The sequence below is a fragment of the Telopea speciosissima genome, chromosome 4 (genome assembly GCF_018873765.1).
Source record: "Telopea speciosissima isolate NSW1024214 ecotype Mountain lineage chromosome 4, Tspe_v1, whole genome shotgun sequence".
NCBI classification, from domain to species: domain Eukaryota; kingdom Viridiplantae; phylum Streptophyta; class Magnoliopsida; order Proteales; family Proteaceae; genus Telopea; species Telopea speciosissima.
In genome coordinates this window covers 59536839-59561429 of record NC_057919.1, presented here as the reverse complement: position 1 = coordinate 59561429, position 24591 = coordinate 59536839, and the positions used below count along the sequence as shown (strand labels likewise).

General features: G+C 41.3%; 1 protein-coding gene across 2 annotated transcripts; it reads left to right on the top strand.

Moving 5' to 3' along the window:
- Positions 1 to 501: 501 nt before the first annotated feature.
- On the top strand, positions 502 to 23654 carry LOC122660075 (F-box/LRR-repeat protein 4). 2 transcript variants are annotated; one of them, XM_043855250.1, is made up of 9 exons: positions 502 to 977; positions 2680 to 2922; positions 3136 to 3542; positions 7295 to 7480; positions 10166 to 10206; positions 10285 to 10358; positions 11066 to 11142; positions 12231 to 12381; positions 23247 to 23654. In XM_043855250.1, the coding sequence occupies exons 1-9, from the start codon at positions 675 to 677 to the stop codon at positions 23541 to 23543; spliced, it is 1779 nt and encodes a 592-aa protein (XP_043711185.1). In that variant the 5' UTR covers positions 502 to 674; the 3' UTR covers positions 23544 to 23654. The 2 variants fall into 2 exon arrangements, with proteins under 2 accessions (XP_043711185.1, XP_043711184.1); XM_043855249.1 differs by having other exon boundaries at positions 618 to 977; positions 10166 to 10358.
- Positions 23655 to 24591: the final 937 nt, after the last annotated feature.

Below are 24591 nucleotides of genomic sequence, written 5' to 3'. Positions count from 1 at the left end.
CACATGGCGATTCTCCACCATGTCATTGTTTTCACATGGGGCGTGGTGGTGGGGTTGGATTGGGAGGTGGGGGGTTAGGGGTGGGTAGTGTTGGGTTGCTAGTTGTAACCTGCAGAGTTGCAGGAGGAGGAAGAAGAAGAAGAAGAATAAGAAGAAGAGGAGGGATGGTGATGTGGGCCCATTAGGTTTTAATATTAAAAAATAAAAAATTATTAAAAGGGTAAAATTGAAAATAGAAAAAACATTGAGTAATCGGATCACTATAATTCAATTTAGGTATCCCAAACACAATATGCGAAATGTCAGATATCTAAAATGCAATTTGTCAAAACGTTAGGTACCCATACCCCATTTACCTTTTTATTTTTCTACCAAAAAAAAAAAAATTCCTTTTTCTTTTAAAGGGGGTAGGGGGGGGGGGGAAATGGTGTACGGTAGAATGTTAAATAGATGTTAATTGCCAAATACTCTTTGCACTATAAAATGGATCCGTTTCCATTCACATACTTTTTATTCCTTCGACGTTTTTTCCGCACAATTGCGTGGAGAGGCTTCTACAGTCACTCCTTTGTATCACAGGCTACAATCCTCGCTATTCCGTAATTTTATTTTTAGAAACCTCAGATTAAATTTGTTTCTCCTTAATTTTGTTATTTCTTTTAATCTTTTCTGTAATGAGAGGTCATGATCTGATAAACACGGTTCTTCCCGATGAATTGTTCCTGGAGATCTTCCGTCACCTCGATGGTCTGAAATCGAGCTGTGACGCCTGCTCTCTGGTCTGCAAGAGATGGCTAAATATCGAGAGATTTAGTCGTCGCACTGTTCGGATCGGAGCCTCTAGTAACCCCGATGCGTTCGTGAAGCTTCTGGTTCAGCGATTCGTCAACGTCAGGAATGTTTACATCGATGAGAGATTGCCCGTTTCGTCTCCGTTTCAGTTTGGGTATATATTTCCTGGACCGACTCCGACTACTGTAAGTCCCCTTTAACCTTTTAATCTCTAGAAATTGTCGGTTCATGAATCATGATTGCATAATTGTCCCAAAAAGTCGGTGTTTGTATTTGTAAGGATCTTGTTATTTCCCAGACACACCTTCTACGCACATGTCTACAGTTCGATCAATTACTTGAGGGAACTGCTTTCTTGCAACTATAATTTCCTGTAACCTCCTTTCTGAAAGGCCACGACAACCACTTTACTACTGTTAGTTGTTTGAATAGCTTCTTAATCTCACCATTACAGTCACAACCATGTCACGGGGGAGGAGTTGGCCGCATACATGATGGGTCAGTTCGTTTCAGATTCAGTGCTTTATCATGTTCGAAACATATATTTTGCCACGACGAGGAAGTGGAGAGTTTTTTTTTGGGGAAGATGGCCAATGCTATAAAATAATAACGCTAGGGGGTGAAATCCTCTCTCTTAAAGATTGCCATTGATTTTCAATGTCAAGTTTTGACTGTGGTCTTCAGTTTAGTTATTCATTGATATCATTTTCTCTCCGCTTTTGCAACATACCAGATGTCTCCCTGTCTAAATTACATTGCTACGTGATACTAGAGAATCTACCACTTCGTGAATGAACTACCCCTTTATACTTGGTATAAGGTAGTGTTAATCTCAAACCAGTGAAATTGAGTGGGAGGTCAGCTTATGGCATGATGGCAGGAAAAAGGACAAAACTATATTTAAGAGAAAACTTGTCAACGCAGTTAAGATAGATCAGATAGGCCAGATATTCAGGTCAATGGTGCTATTAGGTAAATAGAATAATTCATCAAAGTTTGACATAAATCCGATGGATGGATTTGTAGATACTAAAGTATCTTACTGTAGGTAAGTAGGTAGAAACTTGAGAACCTTGAAAAATAGCAGATTAGATGAGCAGGTTCTAGGATTTCAAACCAGAATTCAATGAAGATTGTAATTAGAGATTCAGGCAGGTAATTGAAAAACAAAAGTTGAAAACAGAAATCAGATCTAGAAATTTCAGACTTCAGGAAGTTGAATTGGACCAAGATTCTAGAAATCGACTAGATTTTTGGGTGGACCTTGGTGCAACAGTAAGGTTGCTCCATTGTGACCAAGTGGTCACGGGTTCGAGTCTTTGGAAACAGTCTCTCCGTGAAGCAGGGGTAAGGCTGCATACACTATGACCCTCACCAGATCCTGCAGTTGTGGGAGCCTTGTGCACTGGGTATGGGTATGGGCCTAGATTTTTGTGTGGCTTCAAAATTGAACTGAAATTAAAAAATTAAGAACAAAATAAATAGAAGAAAAAAGAGAGAAGATATAATCAGGAATCACACTAACACTACCCTAACATTGGAATCACCACCAAGGGTTCCTAGAATCTTTACCAGTAAACCTACTGAATCACCACAACAGGGAGATTTGATTAGGATGACCATGATCTCATTCTTTGTTTTTTCTGCATCATGATCATAGTACCACCAGTTCTGTGTATCAGTTATCCTAAGACCCAAGGAAGATTTGATTAGGATGACCATGGTCTCATTCTTTTATACCTTTTTTTTTCCCTGCGCAACTTTGTTTTTCTTATCCACTTGAATATAATTGTCAGCATCCTTTTGCTTGGAGAAGTAGCTGAGCTTTATGCTACTATATTTCCTTGCTATTAATCTTACAAAAATGACATTTTATTCCTCATGCAGAAAAAAAGGCGTCATAGTAAAAATGCACGGTCATCTTTGGAACATCTTCATGTATCTGAGGACAGTCGGTCTGAAGAACGTGACTTAGAGTCCTTCAGCTTGTCAGATGCTGGTCTCGTTACTCTTGCAGAAGGCTTTGCCAGACTTGAAAAGTTGAGCTTAGTCTGGTGCTCCAATGTGACAAGTGTGGGGTTAAAATCTGTTGCTGAGAAGTGTAGATCCTTAAAAGCTTTGGATTTGCAGGTGAATTGTTTTTTTTTTCAAAAAAAAAATCTTTTAATGTCTGAAAGTAGTACTACCTATTTACTGTTGGTCTTCTAGTGCTGTGACTGCCAGGAAGATGAGTAACTCTCTAATTTCAGATATGCTTGGCATTCTTTTTTTTGTTTTGTTGTGTGTGTTTGTTTCTTTCAAATATTCAGTTGCTTGGACATACTTAACTCCCAGTTTACATAGGGCTGCTATGTTGGAGATCAAGGTCTAGCTGCTGTGGGGGAATGTTGTAAGCTACTTGAGGATTTGAATTTGCGCTTCTGTGAAGGCTTGACTGACACGGGTTTGGTTGAATTAGCACATGGTTGTGGGAAATCACTAAAAGCCCTCGGCATAGCTGCATGTGCAAAAATAACTGATATCTCATTAGAAGCTGTGGGATCTCACTGTACCCTTCTTCAGACATTGTCATTGGATTCAGAGTTCATCAAGAACCAAGGCGTGCTTGCTGTAGCTCAAGGTTGCTCATCCTTAAATGTTTTGAAGCTTCAGTGTATTAATGTAACGGATGAAGCTCTGCTAGCCGTGGGTACCTACTGTTCTTCATTGGAATTGTTGGCGTTATACAGTTTCCAAAGGTTTACTGACAGGTCGGTTGCTTTTCTTGGTTCATTTCTGAAGTGTTCATATATAGGAATTTTCCAGAACTAAATCATTTGAAACATGAAAGGCTAGTCTTTCTCTTCTATTTTACTTTGGAATGAACATTATATCTATGGAAATGAATACTTTAAAAGCCATGAATTTGTATAACGATGGTACAACTGCTAGTTATAACCCCTTTTTTTTTGGGGGGGGGGGGTGTTAGAAAAGCTTTAAGCATTTCATACACCATAGAAGCTCCACAATTTCAATCAATGTTGTCAAAACAGCTTGACAAGTGGTTGACCTGGTTGAGCATGTTGGCAGTTGCCTTGTGACCTGGGCCTGCTTGGTGGTAATATACACTAATGCACCTACTCACCTATTACATATGCTCGTATCTGTGTACAGTTCACACACACACACAAGACTGAAATTGTCGTCCCTGTGTTGAGACGTGACATGTGTCTCTGACAAAACAATCAAACAAGCAATGGGAAGATACCATGGGAGTTCCAAAAGTTAAACAGATAAATTCAAGAAACTCTGAGGTGTCATTCCTTATTGTGAATGGGTATATAAGGTTCAGTGGCGAAAATTACCTATTATATATAGTATCATGGTGTTCCTTTGATAGGAGGGAAATTAAAAATTTGTGTCCACAAATCAAGGGATGAAAAAGCAAAGGGGCAGAGGGAATAGTCCTCCCTGGGCAGGGATGGGGTGGAGGGAAAAGGAGCTTTTACTTCATTGGGACTGGTTTGGAGTTTCTTTTAGGGGGTGGTCAGGGGGAGGCTAGGAATGCAGAGATAGGTGTTATGTGGATCATCTTTTCTGTAATTTTGTTAATTTAATATTTTTGTGAATTTGGTTGGGGGAGGCGGTAGCACAAGGGTCTTTATGCTGATTTTGAAGCAGTCCATTGGCCTGCTCATAAATGCCACATGGGAGTTCTTATGGTACTCAAATTCAGGGCATAGGTAGATCCTACTGTCCTTTGTCCACCTGTAAAGTTTTAGCCCTACACTATTCCATGTGGGAAAATGAGGCTAAAAGATGTTGAAACAGTCAAAGGAAGGAGATAAACAGATTATGCTTTTGAGAAAACAGGTGAAAAGTCCAATACAAGTTGGGCCATGGATCACCAGATTTTACAAGTGGCTTGTTCAGAGGACCTCTTACCTTTCCAATGGGTTGACATTTGCCCTATCTTCCTCTATGCAGTGTATTATACTTTCCTGATTTGATTCCATCAGTTCTTGTAATTCTGATTCTTAATCGGTACTATTTATAGTAAGTATGTGAGTCTTAATAGCTACTATTATGGAAAATATGTGAGATTACTATATATAGCAAGTGCAACTTACTTTTACTATTTTTAGTAAATATGCCTTTCTTAATTAGTAGTTCTTGAGTTGCATTGAGAAAGTAGTAGTATATAAAAAAAGTTTTATATTTTTGAAGTCCAATTAGAATTGGAAATTTTTTTTTTATCTGTCCTAGTTTGGTTAAGAGTTTTGTCTTTATTCCAAAATTCTATGAAGTGTAACTATACCTACGATTTTATAAATATACATTCTGGGAGCTGAACCGTTGTATTTCTGTGTTTCTTGTTAGAGTAAAATTGCTTTGGTTGCCTTTAAGTTGACCTTGGATGTTGGATGTGGTCGCATTCACTTTTGGCTGCAGTTTTTTTTTTTTTTTTTTAACCCTAATATTCTCTGGGACCCGGGGCAGCCCCTAGAATTTTATTAAGTTCCAAAAGAATGAAAGAATACATGGGGGGGACATGCTGCCTTACCCCTAACCCAGAAACAAATAAAGAATAAAGAATTATGACGCATTACTGCCTGAGCACAGGCAAACCAGATCTATCTTCCCTCAGAATACGTAGGAAATCTCCTTGAGGCAAGTCGCCAGGACGGAATGTGGTGGACAGCCTGACATTGCAAGCATGGTTTGCCAGCCAGTCCGCAGCTCTATAACTTTCCCTGTATGCGAAGGAGATGCTAGGCTTGATCAAGTCAATTAGCTCCAAAGACTCCTGAAACCAGTACCACCCCTGCCATAAACCACATCTTCTGAGATTGATCATGCGCACCGTGGAGATCGAGTCCGAGTTAATCACCACCTCAACGAGGCTCAACTCGTGACACAACTTTAGGCCATCCCTCAAAGCCCGTAGCTCGGCGATGGAGTTCGTACAAGGACCATAGAAGTTAGCAAAGGCTGCTAGGACCACCCCGTCGCTGTCCCTTATGATCCCTCCTCCTCCCCCTTCGCCAGGATTCCCTCTACATGCCCCATCCACATTCAGTTTCAGCGACACAAATGGTGGGCACCAGTAAACCGGAAAAGGCCGAGCCACACTAGTTGGCGGGGCTGCAATTCCAAGGATGCCAAGAATTTGTTGTTCCCTCATCAAGGGGCTCTTTCAAAGCTTGGAGGGCTGTTCCCTCATCAAGCGGCTCTTTCAAAGCTTGGAGGGCAACGGTAGGCATCTTACCCAAGCCACAATACTGCCAATGACACCCCGAGCCGACCTCATCCGTTCCCCATGTCTTCTATTACATCTTTCCTTCCAAAGCTCCCACATGATCAAGGAAGGCAGGAACCCAGCAATGTAGGCCGCAAGACTATTGCAACTCGCTGATTCTTGCCACAACAAAATCCGGCTTCTAACATCCTGTGCTAAAGCAACAGGGACATCAAATATCCCCGGGAAAAAACTCCACACCCTAGTAGCAGTCCCACCAAAAGACAAGACAATGATCTGTCGTCTCACTTCTTGGGCTCCCACAACAGTTGCACTTTGACGCCAGGGGGATTCCAACCTTCCTCACCGATTCGTCAGTAGGTATTGCACCGTTAAAAAGCTGCCAAGTAAAAAAGGCAATTTTTGTTGGCAGCGTCGCTTTTGGCTGCAGTTATTCAATGTTTGTTTTCCAATTCTATTTGCTGACTACGTCGTTTTCATAATCCTGTGATTCAGTTTTCTCTATTGGAAACCCTAACCCTTGGGAGCTTCAAGTTTTCTATTGTTTGAAGAAATAATTTGATTTCTCCCTTTCCGAAGCTATTTCTTCAAAATTTTCTTGTTTTTTTCCTTGAATTCTTTTGCATCTTCACACCCTCCAACCATTTTTCCAAACCCAAGTCTTGTAACTTGTAAGGGTTATATCCTGACACATTACCTACAATATTTTGAGGTTGTCAAATTTATCAATGTTTTTTTTTTTCCATACTTTTTCCCCTTTTCTCGGAAGGGGGTAGAGCCTGCTAAGTTCTATGTTGGTTTTTTTTTTTTTTAAATGTATAAAGAAATTTAAAGAGTATGTTATTTGGTTCAGTCTTTTGCTGGTTGGTTTTTGTCTTCTGCTCTCACTATTTTCTTTTCTCATGTATTCCCATTAATATTGGCCATTTTCCAATGAAAATGCTGATAGCTTGTAACATTAAAGTATGAAGATTGAAGAAGTTAAGTATTCACTCTTTCCAAGGTATCCACAGTTGATGCTATGGACTCTTAGGTACAAATAAGCTATTTCTGATTGTCACGATGCTAGCCGCCAGGGAAAACATTCACCCATTACTTTTTACAGCATTCTTAGTAGAAAATGACAAACTTTGATTAGTCCATTTCATGTGACTACTTTTGTTTATGCTACGAGAATGTCTTCCCCCCCCCCCCCCCCAAAAAAAAAAAAAATCTTTTGATGATTTTATAATATGCTTATATTTTCCATTGTTTACATTCTAGGAGTCTGTGTGCTATCGGCAATGTGTGTAAGAGGCTAAAAAGTCTTACTTTAAGTGATTGCTATTTCTTGAGCGACAAGAGTCTGGAAGCAATTGCTACTGGCTGCGTTGAACTTGCACAACTTGAAGTTAATGGCTGCCACAATATTGGAACAGCTGGACTGGAGGCTATTGGAAGATCTTGCCCGTGCGTTTGTGTCTCGTATCCTTAAATCTTATATCATTCTATTATATGATTAAGACATTTAATTGGAAACCAGGTTCCAGGGCTCAGGATAATTCACCATTTTTGCTCAGAAGTTGTAGCATTCCTTTTGAACCAGATGTTTTAGCTTTTTTGTTTACTGCATACTAATTAAGAATGCTTCAGTGAAAAATGCACCTTCACATATTAGGCGTTTTTGAATTCTTTATTTTTTGGTGGTAGGCTGATGTTTATGTGTCAATATCCAGGAATTTGTTTGAGGACTTCATGAAAAAAAGCAACTATATCGTTTATGGGCGAGGGTTGGGCACGTCGCTCGCTTTCCGCAAGCTAGTGGCATGCATCAATGGGGAGCATGTGATGGGCTTGGCAGGGGCGTCTTTTCACAGGGGGTGGGGAGAGAGACACATGGCTGGGCACGCCAATGGGTTGCCCAGCCTTTTCCCATCATTTATATTTGTTCTTGTTAGTAAATAGATTTTTTTTGTTATGTATTCTGTAGATTAATTATTTGCTAAACTAGAATTATTTTATTGTGTATATTGAGATCCAAATGACAAATGTAGTAGATGTTTATCTTCTAGGTTCCTTCTGAAAGCAGCTTAATAATTATTCTCTTAGCTGCATCTGCATTATGCAGACTGAGGATCCAAAGAGTAGGATCCTCAGTTGCGGACAGCTTCCCAGAGGTAGAAAGTGTAGGGCTCAGCAGAAATTCAGATTGTGTCTGTGATTATCAGCAGCCTGAACAGAGAAGAAAATAATAGAGTACTGCTGGGAGGAAGAGAGAAGAAATGAGAGAGAAATAAGAGGGAAGTTCTGTCAGCCACAACAGCTGCAAAGTGGAAGAATATGGAGGGAAGAGGGAAGGAGAAGAAAATTTGCAGGAAAGAAGAACCAGAAATATCAGAATCTTTGGGAGGGAGAAGAGGAGAGAGAAGAGATTGTGGGGAGAGACAAGAAAGTCCAATCAAAACAATCTAATCCTTTTCATTCATTAATTAAATTTTGGGGAGGCTAAGCCTCTTGCATTTATTTATAAAACGGAAAACAAAGTTCAGATGCAGTAGAAATCCTCCATCGACCAGAAGTCTTGGAAGTATTCTGACTTGACTCAACCACCTAATAACAACCTATATCTAATAAGATAATCGCTGCTCTTATGCAGGCTAGGAGGAGAGCCCCTAACTGACTAAACTACTTAATAATAAAGACCAAACTAAAAGGGAAAACTTTTCCATACGCAGGTTGTCTTTGGAGAAGTGCAACTAGGACTGACAACTGGTTGAAACAGGACTTATAGTCCTAACACTAACCCTTGACTTGGATGAACCTTATCTGGTTCACAGAACCAGATCTATACCAAAATTGGTACCATGGGTCGGATTTGGACAAAAAACTAACCAAACTGAGTCATGTTTCAAGTTTTGGTTTTAGTTTTTGGCCAAACCTGACCCATGGTTTCTTGCTTAAACAAAAAAGACTTAAGACAACTTTAAAACTATCCTATGGATGTATCCTATATTACTACAATACACCCAAGATACAAAATGGAAGGGTTCCATTCATTATGTGAATGTTAGTAAGCAAGCTTGTATTTCTTAGCTGCCTTAATGCGCTGGATCTTGTTTGCATTGATGTGCCTTTCTTATTGAAGTGATCCATGTTCTTTAATGCTTAACAATGCTTTTATAGCTTCTTTCCAGAATGAGGGACTAGTAGGGTACTTTGTGTTTTTATAATGAATGCTTCTCAAACTCTTGCTTATGACTAAAGGTTGGTCATATGGAAGGATTGAAAAGAGCATCAAGTCAATCAGAGTGGACCTTTAGTCTTTTCTTTTATAATTGTTATGATTGAAGTGGATTGCATGTGTCCTTTGGGAGTTTGGGTTTACAAGCATTGGCTCATCAATTTGGGACCAGTGTCAATAAACTATGATACATTCTGCAACATTTATACAAAGAAACAGGTAGAAGGAGGTTCCTTTTGTACTTTTAACACTTCTGGGTGCAACTGAAATGTTCAGTTGCAGTTTCCGACGTTGTCTGTCATGTGCAAGAAGATCCAGTCTCACATTCTAGTCAAAGCTCCAGAGCCCAGACTTTCTACCCCCAAAACTGCACCTAAACACTTTAAAGACAGTAAATGGAAAAGATTGAGAAGTTCTGTTGTCCTTCTTTTGATTAATTGATTGCTAACATACGTGCGTTTGGAAAAGATTGATTTCTTATACAAGTTTTTACTGTCTTTTATTAATTACCATTGCATTTGAGCCGATTTACGCTCCTTTCAAGGTCACCGTCGGAAGCTTGTCCCTCGAAGGCCTTTTTTGAGTCTCACTCAGAAAAACACCTATCATACTCAGGGTTACAGATCTTTTATTGAAAAAGTCTTCGTAATATTCTTCTTTCTTCTTTCTTTTTATAACGATTTTGTTTGCAAGTTATGACCTTTTCTATCAAGGATGACACTGAACAGAAACATATAGATGTTCATTCTTGAGCTCCCTCCTTTACATCGTTTGTCTGTTAAGATAAGCGCATGCCATTGAAGGATGCGACTTTTATTGTTTTTGTTTAGTTTTGTTTTTTTGGTGTTTTTGTATTAATTTATTTAATTCCTTTTGAGAGAAGCTAATTCACAGTTTCTTGACATGGGTTGCAGAGGCCTTTCTGAGCTAGCTTTGCTATACTGCCAAAGGATTGGTAATAGTGCTCTTTTTGAAGTTGGTAGAGGCTGCAAACTCTTACAAGCTCTTAACTTGGTAGATTGTTCGAATATAGGAGATGATGCCATATGCAGTATAGCTCAAGGCTGCCGGAACTTGAAGAAACTTCATATTCGTCGATGTTATGAGGTGATGCATTTGATTTTCTTTTGGTTGACCCTTTTGTTTTAATTTGTATTGCTTTCTTACGTCTTACCTAATTTATGATGATCTTGGTGCTAATGTTGTTAAAATGCCTAAGCAACAGACCCCTTCTCACCTAGCTGTCACCCGGGGGGGTACGAATTAAAACTTTAGCACTCTAAACCTAGTTTTTTTCGAACATGCATGCATTTGGATCTTCATTTTTGACCCTTTTTTTTTTCCTTCTTCTAGTTTCTAAAATAGCAGAAAATCAATGGAACTTACCTCTTATAGCTAGATATCTATGGGACTTTTGAATCAAGAACTCTAAACAATCAAAGATTTGTGGAAATGCTTGCTTCTTATTACTGATTCCTTTTTCTAGTGTTTCAGTTGATCCCATGTCCAATTCTGGGTTTTAAAAGTTAAAATCTTGACTCAATGTTGCCTACTAGAAAGGCATGGTAGTTGGGGAATCAATCTTTCGATTATTTTAACTTTCAAAGAGTGGTTATGCTAAATTCCTAATGCCATGTGTGATTCTTTATTTGAAAACTAAGAGCTTTACTGAAAGTTATTGATGCATTTCTTTTTAGTGGTGTAAGAGACTAAAATTGTTTCTACTTTCTATACACTAGATTGTTATTTGTTGTTTTGATTGAAATGCATGATTTCTCTGAGATTAATGTAATTTATATATTTTTCATTAACAGATTGGAGATAAGGGAATCATTGCAGTCGGTGAAAACTGTAAATCTCTTACAGACCTTAGCCTTCGATTCTGTGATAGGTAAGATTCCTTGTCTCTAGTTCATCCCCTCTTCCCTTTTAGGAGCTGTGTTTTTCCTTCTTTCCAAAGCAGGAAATGTCCACTTTGTGGTGAAGCTTCCCGTCTGTGATTTTATGTTATCCTCAATTTTGGTGTTTAACTAGTACTGGGAACAAAAATCTTTCGTATTTAACTTGCATTGATTTTTAGCAAAATTAATGTTGAGATGAGGATGTTGAGTGGCAAAACTAGGAAGGATAAAGTACGGAATGTCGAAATGTCACATTAGAGCTGATTTGGGAGTAGCTCCGATGCGTGATAAATTATGAGAAAGTCGTTTGAGGTGGCATGACCATGTTTAACGGAGGCCTTTGGATGCTCTAGTACGGAGGAGTGATTTGATTCAGATTGAGGAACTAAAAGAGCCAAGGGCAGACTTAAAATGACCCTAGGATAATTGTTACAACGGTGCAAGACGTAATAAAATTCTCTTCTCTTCCCCTGGGAAACCAGCAAATAATTAGCATATTTCAGTAGCATCATCCTTTCATGTTCGCAGTACTAAAATTATCTTTATTCCTTCTGTTCTCATGTTCAGCAAAACTTTTCATTGCTTTATGAAAAATTCCTAGATAAATGCCAGTTCGTTAAGTTGGTCAGTTATGGGGATTATTCAAAAAAAAAAAAAAAAAAAAAAAAAAAAAAAGGGCATACCCAGTAGATGAGGCTCCCTCCAATGGGGGGGGGGGTCTGGGGAGGGTCATAATGTATGCACAGCTATACCCCTGCTTTCGCAGAGAGGCTGTTTCCAGACTTGAACCGTGACCACTTGCCAACAGTCGCAGAGAGGCTGTTTCCAGACTAGAACCTGTGACCACTTGCCAACAGTGAAAGGTAAACCTGAGACAGGCTATATATCAGTTCATTGCTTGTACAGTGTTGTTTAGTCCTGGTACCAAAAAGCTTCAACATATCTGTAGGGAGATAGTTTCCTAGTCTATAAGTAGCAAAACCACCAAATAAAAGTGCTGTAGCTATGATTTATGTTGGTTGGATAGCTTTTCTACATGCTTAATCTGAATCTGACCTTATTTACTGTTTAATACCAGGGTTGGGGATGCAGCTCTTATTGCTATTGGTCAGGGCTGTTCTCTGCGATATTTGAATGTCAGTGGGTGTCACCAAATTGGTGATGCTGGATTAATAGCCATTGCACGAGGATGCCCTGAACTTGTTTACCTTGATGTGAGCGTTCTTCAGGTATGATCCCTGTTTGCATGTATTCTCATTCCCTCCGGGCATTGATCTTAATCAAATTAAAGTCATTGATGTTTGGTTGGTGGGGTTTTTTTGGGATTCGAGTTTGTTGGATTATCTTATACTGTTAAGGCTTAGGACTAGTGGTTTGAATTGATTATTATGTTTTATGAACCATGCACTTGTGAACAAATTATGAGACAAGACATCTTTGAATTGTCTTGCATTTGAACTTCTTCTAGTTGCCCAGCTCATCTATTTTCTGTTCAAACAGAATTTGCAGGACATGATGGTCCAGGGATTTGGTGAAGGCTGCCCTTTACTCAAGCGAATAATACTGTCTCATTGTCGGGAAATAACATGTTGGTTTAGCATATCTTGTTAAGAAATCCACCCAGTAATGTAGGACAGATTCGAGAACTTCAAATAGTTCCAAAATAGGATCTTAAAACAGGGAATGAATTAAACATAGTACATCAACACAGGTGAGGATATGCAATCGGTTATAGTAGTAGGGGTTGTAAACAGAACAGCAGTTTAGAGACTTCGAACAGGACTTAGGTATTTTGATATAGGTCTGAACCTATTTAGAACTCAATAGCACAGGTCACTATACAGTCAGAAAGTTAAGTCCTCCGTACCGAGTTCACAAAACAGATCAGAACTGAAGAAAACTCAACACAGGATCAGGGTGATGGGGAAAACCTAAAACAACAAGTCCAATGGTCCAATGAACCTGAAAGTTGGAACGAAGGGTCCTCTATCATGGGGTGAAACTTGATCAAAAGATGGGGAGGAGTTGATGGCTGGATAGGCTGGGGATTGAAGTGATGGAATTTGAAGTTGAAGGTGAGGAACAGAAATATAAACTAACCAGAGAACAGGTCTGAACTGGCAACAGTGAGTTAGGGATGTTGAAGACAACCTTCAAACAGCCTTAGAACAGCGTAGAGACGAAGAAGACAATTGATAGCAGCCTCCTGAGCTTCCTACCATAAGGAGTCGACCAGATCAAACACCAGCCCCTTCCACCTCAGATCAAACACTAAGGAAACTCCATGGGGAGCAAGCATGCAAACAACAGCAATGTTGAAACAGAGAAATCATTGGCTCCTTGTGCCCTCTTGGGTTGCTTTATATAATAATAGAAGGGAGCAGCAGGGTTCCAAAATTAGAAGGTTCCAAATTAGGAAGTGTCCAATTTGTTTCTCCTTTGGTTGGAGTACGAGGCCCAATCAGTTTCTAAACTGATGTGAACTAGTTGTTTTTTTTTTTTTTTGGATGAATAAAAATTTAATTACAAAGAAAAAAGAGGGAATATACAAGCCCAAGGGCAACAAACCGAAGCTAGGGACTAGCTAGGGTGCAAAATAGATGTAGGGAGGCCCCAGGAGACAACAGTGAGCTTGTTCCTTGGGGAATCCTTCACATCACAAAGGGGGAGGGATCTAACTTTAGATGAAACATAAAAAAAGATGGCCTTCCAAATTGTGTCGAAAGAGCGGGAGTTGGATGTCTATCTTCTAAGGTTGCGCTCCATCCAAAGATGGGAGATAGTGGCACAAAAGGCTAACTTGCCAACCGAGTCACAAGTCGATTTCCCTCCGAAAGTCATGTCAATCCAAATCCATTCCCTGCTGAGAGGAAGAGGAGTGCGCTGACCGGGCCAACAATGGCGAAGAACACGGGACAAGATGGAGGAGGCAAAGGGGCGAGTGAAGAATAGGTGATCGACGTCTTCAGTCCCATTCCAACAGAGACAGCAGTTGGGGGGGACCTGAATATGCCGATGAATAAGGAAGGCCTGGGTAGGAAGGCAGCTAGCAAGGGCGCACCAAGCAGTGAGGCTATGGCGAGGAATGTGGCCACGAAACCAAACAACTCTATGCCAAGGACAAGGGGTCCCTCTATGTCTAACGAAATCCCAGGCGGAATGAGAGCTGAATCTGCCCGTATGGGATGGGAGCCACAAGATGGTGTCACCTCTACCATGATGCCCAGGGGGGATGGGGGGAAGGGAGCTCCAAAGGTCGGCGAGGGGGGGAGAGGAGGTGGGAGGGGACCAAGAGCCTCTGGTAATGATAGTATCAACATGGGCAAATCTGTCCAATCCGGAGGAGTAGATATCTCGGGAGCTGACGATAGAAGAGAGGACACCAGAAGGGTGCCACTTGTCCAACCAAAGAAAGGTGGTCGCACCATCATCAATCCTGCACGAAATGGCGTCCCTGGCTAAATGTTTCACCTGCAAAATTCTGCGCCAAACCCAGGAGGAGTTAGTCCTTGGGCTAACAGACCAAATGGAATCTCTACAGAGGAGCCCAACATACACCCAAGAAGTCCAGATGGAAGATCTGTTGGTGAGGATCTTCCAAATAAGCTTGATTGACCCAACAGTGTTGACATCTTTTATTCTCCTAAGCTCGAGGCCTCCTTCAGATTTTGGGACACAAAGGGAAGCCCAGCTCATAGGATGAAGGAACCTGGCAGAGTCCACACCTTTCCAAAGGAAAGCACACATAATAGATTCAGCCGCCTTGATGGTGGCCTTTGGGAGGCCAAAAACACCACTCCAGTAAATGTAGCAAGACTAGAGCACCGATCTGATGAGCTCGAGGCGACCTGCATAGGATAAAAGCTTGGCTTTCCAAAGCTGCAACCTCTTGCGAAGGAGATCCAGGATGGGGGAGCAGTGGTGGGCTGAAAGTCTGGCAGGGATGAGGGGAAGGCCAAGGTATCGGACAGAGAAAGGCCCTGGAAAAGGTTGAGGGAGGACAAGATGGATTCAATGGAAAGAGGGTCAGCCTTAGAGAAGATCATGAGGTCATCCGCGAAGGCAAGGTGAGTTAGGTTGGAAGGCTTACACTTGGGAATGGGGGAAATGAGGTGGAGGTCGGTTTTGGACTGGATGTTGCGAGAGAGAACCTCAAGGGACAGGCAGAAGAGAAAAGGGGAAAGGGGGCAGCCTTGGCGGATACCGACCGAGGAGGGGAAGAAACCAGCAGGACTGCCATTCAGAAGAACAGAGAAGCGGGGAGTGGAGATACAGGAATGGATCCAGTTGACAAAAATGGGAGGGAAGGACATCTTGAGAAGGACTTGTGAGATGAAATCCCAACGGATGGAGTCGAAAGTCTTGTGGATGTCAATTTTTAGAAGAGCAGCAGGAGAGTGGGATTTGCGGTCAAAGCCTCGAACAATTTCCTGGCAAAGGATGATGTTGTCGGAGATGCTTCTCCCAGCAATGAAGGCAGATTGATTGGAGCTGACAAGGGCATTTATGACAAGGCTGAGCCGATTGGCAAGGATTTTAGCAATGAACTTGTAGAGAAGATTACAAAGGGAGATGGGTCTGAAGTCGAACATGGACGAAGCTCCAGAGGACTTGGGGATGAGACAGAGGAAGGTATGGTTGATATTTTGGATCTGGTGAGGGTTAAAGAAGAAGCTCTTTATGGCACTGATAAGCTCGACCCCAATGATGTCCCAGCAAGTGAAGAAAAATCCCATGCTGAACCCATCAGGGCCTGGAGCTTTACTAGCCTTATGGGAGCGGACAGCGGAGGTGATTTCAGAGTCGGAGGGGATGGAACTGAGGGAGCTGAGGAGGTGAGGGGGGGAATTTGTTGATTAGGTCAACAGGGAGGGGGAGATGGGAGGAGGAGGGGCAAAAGATACTAGTGAAATAGTTCACAGCTTCGGTTTTGATGGCATCAACAGAGGAGAGGACCGATCCACTGGAGGAAGTAAGAGAGAGGATGGAGTTGGAGTTGGAGCGGGCCTTGAGAGAGCGATGGAAGAAGGCGGTGTTTGAGTCGCCGAGCCCAAGCCATTTGATTTTGGATTTCTGTTTAAGGAAGCTTTCCTCATGGGAGAGAGAGGAGGCAAGGTCAGAAGCAGCGAGGATCTCCTCTTCGACAAGGGAGGAGTTGAGGGGGTCAGCCTAAAGGCGGAGCTGGATGGAGGAGAGAGTGTCCCGACAAGCGGAGACACGAGAAGAAATGTTGCCAAAGGTGGAGGAATTCCAGACTTTGAGAGCCACCTTGACATTTTTTAGCTTTTTGGAGAAGGCAAGGAGTGGGGAAGAGAAGGAATGCACTAGTTGTTGACAATTACTAACAATAAAAATAGAAAGTAACTACTAACAATGAAAATAGAAGGTAAATAACTTCAGCTAGACGACTAAACTGAACCACAACTTAAACTGAACCAACCGGTTCAATTGAACTAACCCAAACCAACTGAAAAATAAATGAAGTATAGAAACAAAACTAGCTAATCCCGTATGCAGTCTTATTGCCCATACTTTAGGCCCATAAAAGTGTCCTATTACATTGAAAACCCGTGGGATTGAAGGCCCAACATGTATACAACCCAACCCTAGACTTATTCCTAAGCAAACAAGCCTAGTTTGGTGATGAATCTGCATCAACTCTCCCTAGCTTGAAAAAATTCATCCTCGAATTTTGCATTGATGAGGGGAAAACAACATGTGAGTAGCAGCTTTGGCCATTCCCAAACAAAACCCTGGTAATGTGGGAACGTTAGGAATAAAGTCTTCAACCCTAGGCGTTTTCTCTTCAAAGTAGTGAGTTGGAAACTCAAACTCACTAGGTTCTCCAATGGTAAGAATAGCATCAGGGGTGATGACAATTTCATGCGGAATGTACTCGAAATCTTCTTTAATCATGACCTCATCTGGTACTATTGCTTTAACCGTGTCTTCATGAACCTCTTAAATGCAATCCTCAACTTTAGTAACCTTCTCATCAAAGACTTGAGGCACAAACTCTACCTCTTCAAGAACAACATCATGAATGTTTACGATTTCTTGTGGAGTGTTCTCGATCACTACCTCATCTTCCACTGCTTCAACTTTGTCTACTTTAATCTCTTCAAAGTAGACTTCTTCAATTGGATATTCTACCCATTGACCTTCTGCCTTTGAAGCTTCAAGCACTATCTCTTCTTTATCATTACAGTTCACTGTGATCAATTCAGCTTTATCTTCAACTTCAAGCTCCTTCTCTGTGAATGCTACCTGCGTTTCTTCCTTTGATGGTGCAAAGTCGAGTTGAATCTGTGCTCTAACATTGGTGGTGCTTGACTTCCAACAATCCTCAATTTGCAAACTGAATTTCATTGATGATTGCTTCAAGTTGTCTTCAACTGTGAAATCCTTTTGGTAGTAACCTAGTCGAAGGGCGAGTCTCCTTGGGATATTCTCTGGTAGGTACTTGTTCTTTAACTTGTGCATCATCTCTTCCCAAGTCCTAGGTTCACGCCTTCCAACTTTAAGCCTCTCTTCATGGAAAGTCCACCATTCTCTAGCACGACCAGTCAATCGCAAGCAAATAAAGTGAAGCTTCCTTACCTCAAGTCGTTTCGTACCAGTCAAAATATTCATCTAGAGAATCTAGCCAATCAAGGAATAGGTATGGGCCTGTCTGTCAATCAAAGTAAGGAACTTCGGGCTTCACCTTCTTTGTAGTAATACCGGTCCTCCTCTGTGTACCTCTCTATCCATGAACTTCTGAGTACAGTTTTCTGTTGTAGACTGTGTCAGATGTTTTGCCTCACCTTCAAGAGGTGCATAACTACCTTGTATATGAGTAGCAATTGGGTTCTCCCTTGTTTTCATCTGATCAAGCAATTGCTGGAACATCTCCTAGCAGCCATCGGATCAGACGGACTTAGCAGTCCAGAAGAGTGGTTCCCTGCCAGATTCTGATATCGATTAATGTAGGACAGATTTGAGTACTTCAAATGGTCCCAAAACAGGATCTTAAAACAGGGAATGAATCAAACTTAGGACAGCAACACAGGTGAGGATATGCAATCGGTTATAGTAGTAGGGGTGTAAACAGAACAGCAGTTTAGAGACTTCGAACAGGACTTAGGTATTTTGATATAAGTCTGAACCTATTTAGAACTCAATACCACAGGTCACTATACAATCAGAAAGTTAAGTCCTCCCTACCGAGTTCACAAAACAGATCAGAACTGCAGAAAACTCAACACAGGATCAGGGTGATAGGGAAAACCTAAAACAGCAAATCCAATGCTCCAATGGACCTGAAAGTTGGATCGAAGGGTCCTCTCACAGGGGGTGAAAGTGAAACTTGATCAAAAGTTGGAGGGGAGTTTATGGCTGGATAGGGCAGGGGATTGAAGTGATGGAATTAGAAGGTGAGGAACAGAAATAGAAACTAACCACCTGGCAACAGTGAGTTTGGGATGTTGAAGACAACCTTCAAACAGCCTCAGAACAGCGTAGAGACGAAGAAAACAATTGATAGCAGCCTCCCAGGCTTCCCACCGTAAGGAGTCGATTGGATCAAACACCAGCCCGTTCCACCTTAGTTCAAACAGTAAGTCAACAACAATGTTGAAGTGTAAAAATCGTTGGCTCCTTGTGCCCTCTTGGGTTGCTTTATATAATAATAGGAGCAGCAGCAGGGTCCAAATTGGGAAGTTTCCAATTTGGTTCCCCTTTGGTTGGAGTACAAGGCACAATCAGTTTCTAAACTGATGTGAACTAGATGTTGACAATTACTAACAATAAAAGGAGAAGGTATATAACTTCAGCAGTTCAGCTAGACCACTAGACTAGAAGGTTCAATTAAACTAACCCAAACCAACTTAAAAATAAACTAAGTAAAGAAACAAACTAGTTAATCCCGTATGCAACCTTATTGCCCATACTTTAGGCCCATAAAAGTGGCCTATTATATTGAAAACCTATGAGATCGAAGGCCCAACATGTATACAACCCAACCGTAGACTTAATCCTAAGCAAACAAGCCCAGTTTGGTGATAAATCTGCTTCACCCAGCTTGAATCGTCATGATTCATAACCAATTTATAACTTAAGCTGGAGTTTTTTTAGCTTTGTCAACATGAAAGTCCTGGTCAAAAAGTGGAAAGTTTCCACAAGGACCAGGCGAAGATGAGGAGTTAGTTGTGATATTTAGACACTGTAATGCAGGTTGGTATCCAAGTATTTTCCACAGTTCCCTGTTAGATAATATTGGATTCCAATCTGCTTACAGGCCCACAGAAATTTATACAAGTACGGTATGAAAGAACGCAATTGGAACAGAAGCAGAATGAAATAAACGATCAAAATAGAAGCTATGACAGGTAGATAATTTTAACTATCAACTGAAATTGAGAAACTAATTAACAGATCTGAAATCAGATAAAGAATATTTTAAACCGATAAGAGAGTTTCAGATGCAAGTGGCAGATCAAGAGAACAACTACCAATATACAGAACTGTTACTAACCTACAAGGATGATTCAGATCTGCTTCCAGCACTGCTACCAACAGACAAAGGAGAAGCAATTGAGAGAGTGCAGGCAACCTATCTGGGGTAGGTTGATAGGGAAGAAGGTGTTCTACTGTTGCGCAACTCTCATGGGGTTGTGTGTGTGTGTGTTTACAACTTTACATCACTATAAATAAAAACAGAAACTAGAATTTCTGGTGACTTCAACTTCCTAACAAGTTGTGACAATTAGAAACTTAAATAAGTCTTTCTAAATAATAAAATACTAGCCTAGATTGAACCCCACGACTAGAATGAGCCCCACAGCTTTAACAACTGACTTTTAATAAATTTAAAATAAAATATAAATTTATATAAATACCCCTGAGAATTACAATAATTACATAAAAACAACGACGACAACAACTCAGCCTTATTCCAACTAAATGGGGTTGGCTACATCGATCCTTGCCCTCTAATCAGCTCTATTCGAGGCCATACTTGATACAAGGTTTAAGCTATGCATGTCTTTCTTGACCACCTCTCCTAAGGTCATTTTAGGTCTGCCTCTGGCTCTTTTAGTTCCTTCAATCTGAATCAAATCACTCCTCCGTACTGGAGCATCCAAAGCCCTCCGTTGAACATGGCCATGCCACCTCAAACAACTTTCTCGTAGCTTATCATGTATTGGGCTACTCCCAAACCAGCTGTAATATTATCATTCCTTACTTTATCCTTCCTAGTTTTGCCACTCATCCATCTCAACATCCTCATCTCCGCTACACTGAGTTTATCTATATGATGCTTCTTAATTGCCCAACATCCTGCACTATACATCATAAGCTGGTCGTATGACTGTCCTATAAAATTTTCCTTTAAATTTTAAAGGAATACACGATTATACAACACTCCAGATGCACCTCTCCACTTCATTCATCCTATTTTAATTCTTTGTGATACATCATCCTCTATATCACCTTTTTTATTTATGATTGAGCCGAGATACTTAAAATAATCACTTTGCGGAATCTACCTCATCAATTTTCACCACCTAATTATTCATCCTAATGTAACCAAAGTTACACACCATTTACTCCGTTTTCGTTCTACTTATCTTAAAACCTTTTGATTCCAAGGTTGATCTCCATAATTCTAACTTGGCATTAATCCCTGTTTTTGTCTCATCCACCAAAACAATATCATCAGCAAAAAGCATACAATTTGGACTATTGAATCGATAGATGTTGTACACAAGATTTATTTGGAATTGCTTCTAAAATTACAAATCTTAAATGATATGCCACTCCTTGCTTCTGTATATAGTGATAGTTGGCATCAAATTGTAGCTCCTCAAATTTGAATGGTGGAAGTCATTTCATGTGCAGTTGGCATAAATAATTCTCTGGTGCTCTTACTTCTTACCATACATAAAATCCGTAGATTCATCAATTTGGACTATTGAGTCGATAGATGCTTGTGTGGCCATACCAAAAAATATAGGCATCCAATTATCCCAAGGCTGCCAGTTGATGACCTTTCTGGACCATAGCCTACCTCTATAAACAGCTGATGTTATGGATCTTTCAGATAGCTTATAAGCTTGGGCTATATAAGAAAACAGATAGAAGAATCATGTATGCAACCTGGATTTTAGGGGCTGGATGTCATGGGCGTACTTGGATAGGGGTTCTTTGCCTGTGTGGTTCCCCAAGTATACCTAGTCAAGGTCAGGCTTATCCAATCCGAGCACATAAATTTTTTGCCCAACATGCACCAGAACATGACAATATGCATTCTCATCACGCTGGGGCATTATCCAACTCAGCCCGCAGTTGCTTCTCATGCATCACTTCGACCTTAGTCGCCAACTCCTATTGCCACACGGTGCCATGTGCTTGGCACCCTAGCAGGTAGCTCCTTGCGTCATGCACGACGCCATCCAACAACATGGGTTCCCTTGTCTCAAAGCTAACACGAGTGTCTCTGATCTTGGCATAAGCCATTTCACCCCTTGCTTGCACCTAGGGTTCCCTTCAATGCATACTTGAATAGGCCATGAAGCTCCCAGCTCCACACAACACATACCGAAGGTTGGCTAGATCTACGGCACCTTCGTCCATGTAGTGCCAGCACTGTTGCCTTGTAACATGTTGTAGGCTAGTAACAAGCACCACACAGACGTGCCCAAGGTAGGCCAAACCAAAGCCATGCCAAGGGCAGGCACACCCACAATCCCACGTGCAAGCATGGGAGTGCCCACTCGTTCAAGACTATGTGCCACTGTCACACCGTTGCATAGTTGGTGCTAGTAGCACCATAGCCCCAAACCTTCGGTTGCTCGGCATAGCACCATGGCAGCGCTTTCCACTGGCCTTGGTCCTCGTCAGTACCCAAACCTATTGAGGAAACACCCGCCAGCTCGCTTGAGCGAATGAGTACCTGCCCATGGTGTCCACCCGTGGAATACTAGTGTTGATGTGCATGCGCGGCCAGGCCAACCCTGCACACAATGCCTTCCTTGTGGCAGCCACCTTGCCCACCAAGCCTTGCTTGTGGCTTGCAACAATGCCATGCCAACGGACCATGGCACCAAGGAGGGTGAGGCACACCACCCTTCAGTAGCTCTGCTTTTGGCACTTTTCTAGGAGGAGACATGAACCCCCTCAAAAAATCATACTGTCTATGATCGTAACGTCAGGAGGAAAATGGCTCTCCATCAATACACCTACGTGCCATGCCTGGTGCCACACCAGCCTTGTGCATGCTGCCTCCCTTGCTCACGAGCACCATGCCCCAAGCACACAGCCACACACACGCCCATGGCATACGAGCCATGCACAAACCCTCACCATCATAGCACTTGGGCCATGCACACGCCACACACCTGTGTGCCTCTTGAGTCTTAAGGGCCTGCCCCCAGCACCAAGCTCTCACACAAGCATATATCACGGCACCAACCATCCATGCATATTAGCCACACCTTGTGCACTTGTCCACCCTTGTTAGTGGTCAAGTGGCTACAGAAGCTCTTGAGCCACACACACGCCCACATGCATGTGGTGGGGGAGGGTCACAAAGTGCTTTCGACAAGTCCGTGACATGGGATATGCTAATCTTGGTGGACACCCAATCCGTTCCCGATCAACTTCATATTAAGAAACATGTCATGGAAACTCCAGACTCTCAGATGGTCAGACAATCTAGATACAGATTTTGCCCGAGATAATTCATGCTGCCTTATTACCAATCTCCACATATACTGTTGCACCTGTCCTTTGTTAAATTTGTGGATCAACTCCCAAATGGAGCACGACCAAAAATCACTTGCAGAAAGTTAAAAAAGACAAGGTCATTGTTTTTTTCCCTCTTTGTTTGCGATGGGGAGGGGTGTTAGGGGTGAGATATCTAGCAGTTATAGGTTATAAATTATAATTACTTGTTAAGAGCTACAATTGGTAATTTGTAATGATTTTATGTTTTACAAATTAGTGGACTTGCATAAAAATTGTGACCAAAAAGTATCCATGAACTGCAATCTGCTTGAACTACATGTCTACATCTTGAAACTGCAATCTTACCTGTTTTGCATTTAAACAGAATTTGGGGGATATGGCGCTTTGGGAGCTAGGGGAAGGCTGCCCTTTACTCAAAGACATAGTACTATCTCACTGTCGACAAATAACAGACGTTGGTTTAGCATATCTTGTTAAGAAATGCACTAGGATCGAGTCATGCCACATGGTTTATTGCCCATTTATAACTTCAGCTGGAGTGGCCACGGTGGTTTCTAGCTGTGTCAACATTAAGAAGGTCCTGGTAGAGAAGTGGAAGGTTTCCCAAAGGACCAGGCGACGAGCAGGGTCTATCCTTTCTTACCTGTGTATGGACCTCTAATTCTGGCTTTTAATAAATTAATGGTCTGACTTGTGCACACAAATTTTCTAATCAGAGATGGCTTTAGATGAAGTGGAAGTCAACTATCTGATGGGTGGGCGGATATGTGCACTTCTTGTATTAATTGTATCAATTCGTTGTATTCATTTATTTTCATTTCTTGTAAGTTGTAAACTCCATCAATGTTTGGTGAAATATTTTGGTTTCGATGGATATCGAAACGGAATCATATGTGAAAGATAAAAAATACAATATTTTGTTGAATGAGAACTGAAATCTCAAAATTTTAGTCGAAATAGATTGAAATGTCACATTTTTTTTTATATAAAATAACAAATTTTGAGATATCAGTACATACTAGAACCTGGGCATGAGTTATTCATTAACTAGCTTGACCGGAGCATGTGCTAATGATTTTTTGGAAGGATAGAGTGAAGCATAAAAATCCATTCTTGTATTATCTGTGCTGTTTGGCTTCTATTGAAGCCATGTAACTAAAGGCATTCTTCAATCACTTCTTCATGTGTTCTTTATCAAATGTTTCTTTATAGGATGTTCAAAGAGATCAAGAAGTGCTACAACAGGTTCAGGTCAATACAACCGTAGGCATGATAGCAATCAGGGATTTTTAGTTAAAATTATACAAATATCACACCTACTGATACAGGTCCACACCATTCAACCAGTGGGTGTTCAATTAGATGGTGTGGCATCTCATTGTGGAGAATAATATTAATGGTTGACCAGTTGGGTAAAGATCAAGCTGCATGGTATCAAGAAATATAGCTATAGTGGAGAATAAGATTAGTGATCGGCCAGTTTGTCTATTTGATTCTGATCCTTCCCCCCCCCCCCCCTCTCCCCCCAAATTGGCTGGAAGCAGTCAGATTCCTTCTGAACCTTAAGAGGGTCTAAAGCACATTTTGAAACTTGATTTTTCTCTATTTTCTCGATTCAGAATACCTTCTAGCTAGATCCAAAATCTATTCCGAGAATGCATATTAAAAATAGAGTCAGAGAAGAACTGAAGGAATCAGGATCAGCCTTG